Below are 3,844 nucleotides of genomic sequence, written 5' to 3'. Positions count from 1 at the left end.
TTTTTATTATTTTTTCTAAATCAGTAACATAAATTTTAGTAATTTATTTGGGATGTCATTGAATAAATAGGTAGGGTTGGTAAAATTGTCATTTTTACTATGTAGTCCTTGCCTAGTCATGTAAAGTGATATGTTCCAATGATTTAAATCCACCTTTATTTGTGACAAAGAGTAAGTTTTATAATTATGTTCATATGGTTCCTGGGTTTGTTTTCACAGGTATACTCTCAGTTGTGTTATACTGTCTACAATCCTTTTAAATGAGGTATCTCTTACTATCTCTTCTCCCAGGGTTTTATTCATGGTACCTAAAAATGATGATGATTTATGTGTGTTTATTTTATATCCTACTATGTTACTAAAATTGTTAATTGGTTCAACTAACTTTTTAGTTGTATCTTTAGGATTTTCCAGATATATCGTCATGTCTGCAAAAAGAGATATTTTCTTACCTCATTTCCTATTCTGATTCCTTCAATTTCTTTTTTTCACCTCACTGATATTGCTAGCAGTTCTAAAACAATATTGAATTGGTGACACATAGGGTAGTTTCTGTTTATCTTTTTAAATTCTATTTTAGCTTCAACTTTGTCTGAGATCATGATTGCTACCCCTGTTTTTTTTTACATCAACTGAAACATAATAAATTCTACTCTAGTCCTTTGTTTTAACTTTGTCTCTCCTTTTTTATTGTTTCTTGTAAGCAGCATATTGTCAAATTTAGATTTTCAATCCATATTGCTATTCAAATAGATAAATTCATCCTATTCCCATTCAAAGTAATTGCTAGTCCTACATCCTTCCTCCTATGTTTCCTTGCTATCCTTCTCCTCCATGTGCCCTATCCCTTCTTAAGAGTCTAATTTACATCTATTTCCTTGTCCTCCTATTCATTAATCTGCCCAGCTATCTAAGAGTCCCTCCCTTATCATCACCCCCAACCTCCACCTTAATCCACCTATCCCACTAAAAGTCCCCTCCTTATCCAATTCCCTCAGTCTCTTATTTCTTTATAGATTCAGAAGACTTTTATACCTCTCTAGGTCTGTATGTTGCTCCCTCTTTAACCCATTTCTGATGAGAGTAAGTTTCCAGCACTACCAGCACTCAACCTCACTTGCTCCTTTTATATCAGTTCTTCCTTTCATGTCTCATTTGTATAAGATAATTGATCTTTTTGACTTCTTCCTACCCAATTTTGTTTTTTAGAATCACCCCATCATACTCAGCTCAGCCCAAACATTTCTTTTAAAATACCCAAGTAATGATGACAGTCTTAAGAGCATTGATGACATTTTCCCATATAAGAAGTAAATTTACCAGACTTTTCAGCAAAACATTGAGATTGGTAATACAGAGATGATGACAATCCCTGTCCAAGTCACTTAACAATAGTTTGCCCAGATTCATAGGAAAATAAAATGGCAAAGCCATATAGGCTGATGTGTATAAAATATCATAACTTTCTGTGGTAAGGTAATTTTGTAAAAGCTCCCTTGAAAAGATGAACTAATGCTTCAACTTCAAAAGCATCCTTTACTGAGAGTTTAAGTGTAAAACATCCAGATTCTCTAAATATGTAAAAATATAGATAATAGAATCAGATACAAGACGCCAATGAGGGGAGATGTTTTCAAAATTCAGGATGGAAAGAGATAAGTTACCACCTATGATGCATGGATAATAAAGGATGTGTCAGCCTAGGACAGCACGTACTTGAAAATTCATAGCATGGAAGAAAAATACTTGAATATTTTTCTCCTTAGCTATAAAAGATACCTAATGAAGACTTAGTCTTACTCACAATTTTCCTAAATGCACTACTGACTTCCTTATTCCTCAGACTATACACCAGAGGGTTCAACATGGGGATGACCATGGCATAGAACACTGAAGCCACTTTGTCTGTGTCCATGGAGTGTTTGGAGCTGGGTTGTAAATACATGAAAATTACTGTCCCATAGAATATGGAAACAGCTGTGAGATGGGAAGTACAGGTAGAGAAAGCTTTCTGGCGGCCCTCAGATGAACGCATCTTCAAAATGGCAATGAAAATTAAAAAATAGGATTTCAAGATGAAAAAAAGGGAAAAAGATGAGTGGAATACTACAGCAAAGGAGACAACCAATTCATTGATATATGTCACTGAGGAGGAAAGAGCCAAAAGGGGTGGAATATCACAGAAAAAATGATGGATCACATTGGAACTGCAAAATTGGAGGCTGAAGGTGTTTCCTGTGTGAATTGAAGAATTCAGAAAACCACAAATATAGCAACCAATGGCCAGACAAGTGCACACACTAGATGTCATGGTGGTGGTGTAATGTAGGGGCTTACACACAGCAACCTGGTGGTCATAGGCCATAGCAGCCAGGAGATAACTTTCAACTGTGGCAAAGTACACAAAGAAGTACATTTGTGTAGCACATCCACCATAGGAGATGGTTTTGTCCCCTGGGAGGAATCCAGCCATCACTTTAGGAGTGATAGCTGAAGAGTAGCCTATATCTGCCAGAGAGAGGTTACTTAAGAAAAAGTACATGGGTGTGTGGAGGTAAGAGTCCCATGATATCAGGAACACCAGCCCCAGGTTCCCCACCAAAGTGATGAAGTATATGATAGTGAATATTATGAAGAGAGGGACCTGAAGTTCAGAAGAATCTGTTAATCCCACAAGGATGAACTCCTTCACCTTTGAACAATTCTCCATGAATGCCTTTTAGGGATTTAGATGATTCACCTGTGATGACAGAAATACAATAAGCAGAATAAATTACGGTGTTTATCATTCTTTTTTGAGTCTTAGAGAATCATATTTTGTATATAAAACTAAAATTGTTGTTATGTAAACATTGTGGGGCATTGATGTATGAAATTAACATCATATTAATATTGCAATTGCAATTTTGAGAACACATTATTACAGGTTCCCTTAGAGTCATTAAGATTATTTCTGAGCAGGTGCTCAACCTCCAAAGCTCCCATAACCTCCATCTTTACCCATCAGTTACCTATATTGTGGCCATACTATTGGATTAATTATCCCTCCAATTCCATGACCCAGAACTCTCAAATTCCTCTTTTGAACCCATTCTATTATCTTTCCATTACATATTCTGCCTCATCCTTCCTCTCTCTGTATTTTCTCACTACCATAAACACTAGTTCCTACATCCCCACCAGGTTGCAATTTTATTTCTCCTACTTTGGCCTTATTCTTTCCCCTTCATAGGATTGAAATATTGATTGATTGCTTCAACGATACTCCTTCAGCTACCATAGAATTCCTTGCTCCGTTGCCTTTCATTCCAATTTAGTATTATGCTCCCTATCTCGCATTTATGGTCCCACAAACATGAGGCAGAACAAGGTCCATAAATATGCTGAGTGGATTATCTATAGGAACATTATTCTCTTGTCACTTGTACCCTCCCTGGAATCTTCCCCCACTAATTCTCTATCCCCCTTTCCTGTACCACTTTCTTCCCCTCGAATTAGCGGAAAGAGATGTCATCACTCTTGCTTTCTCTCATTTCCCTACTCCACACTCCAAAACCCTCTTAATTATTGCCTGTTCCCTCCTGCTTCATGCCTAATTTAGAGGAAGAGGTGGGTCTTCTCATTGTCAATGTTAATATCTCTATGTGTGCTCTTCTTCTCATCTCATTCTATCCCCTTCAAAATACTAGTAGATAGCATTTAGTTACCTCTCTCAGTTTAGAAAAGGGATTTATTAATATTACCTCATTTGATCCTCACAATTAAACCGGGATTTAGGTGGTGGATGCATTTTATAAGGGAGAAAACAGAAGCAAACAAAGACAAGAGATTTGCCAAGGGTCAC

The 3,844-nt window shown here is 36.7% G+C and overlaps 1 protein-coding gene across 1 annotated transcript; it reads right to left on the bottom strand.

The window, feature by feature from the left end:
* Positions 1–1,762: 1,762 nt before the first annotated feature.
* Positions 1,763–2,710, bottom strand: LOC118855129 (olfactory receptor 5B12-like). Its single transcript, XM_036765236.1, has one exon. The coding sequence runs from the start codon at positions 2,708–2,710 to the stop codon at positions 1,763–1,765; it is 948 nt and encodes a 315-aa protein (XP_036621131.1).
* Between the last annotated feature and the right edge of the window lie 1,134 nt (positions 2,711–3,844).

The sequence above is a fragment of the Trichosurus vulpecula genome, chromosome 6, assembly GCF_011100635.1.
Source record: "Trichosurus vulpecula isolate mTriVul1 chromosome 6, mTriVul1.pri, whole genome shotgun sequence".
NCBI classification, from domain to species: Eukaryota; Metazoa; Chordata; class Mammalia; order Diprotodontia; family Phalangeridae; genus Trichosurus; species Trichosurus vulpecula.
The sequence above is the reverse complement of the archived record's forward strand: the minus strand, read 5'-3'. Positions and strand labels throughout refer to the sequence as shown.

What these genes read in the sequence shown, in the direction of transcription:
- LOC118855129 (XM_036765236.1), bottom strand. Translation starts at nt 2,710, where the DNA reads ATGGAGAATTGTTCAAAGGTGAAGGAGTTCATCCTTGTGGGATTAACA.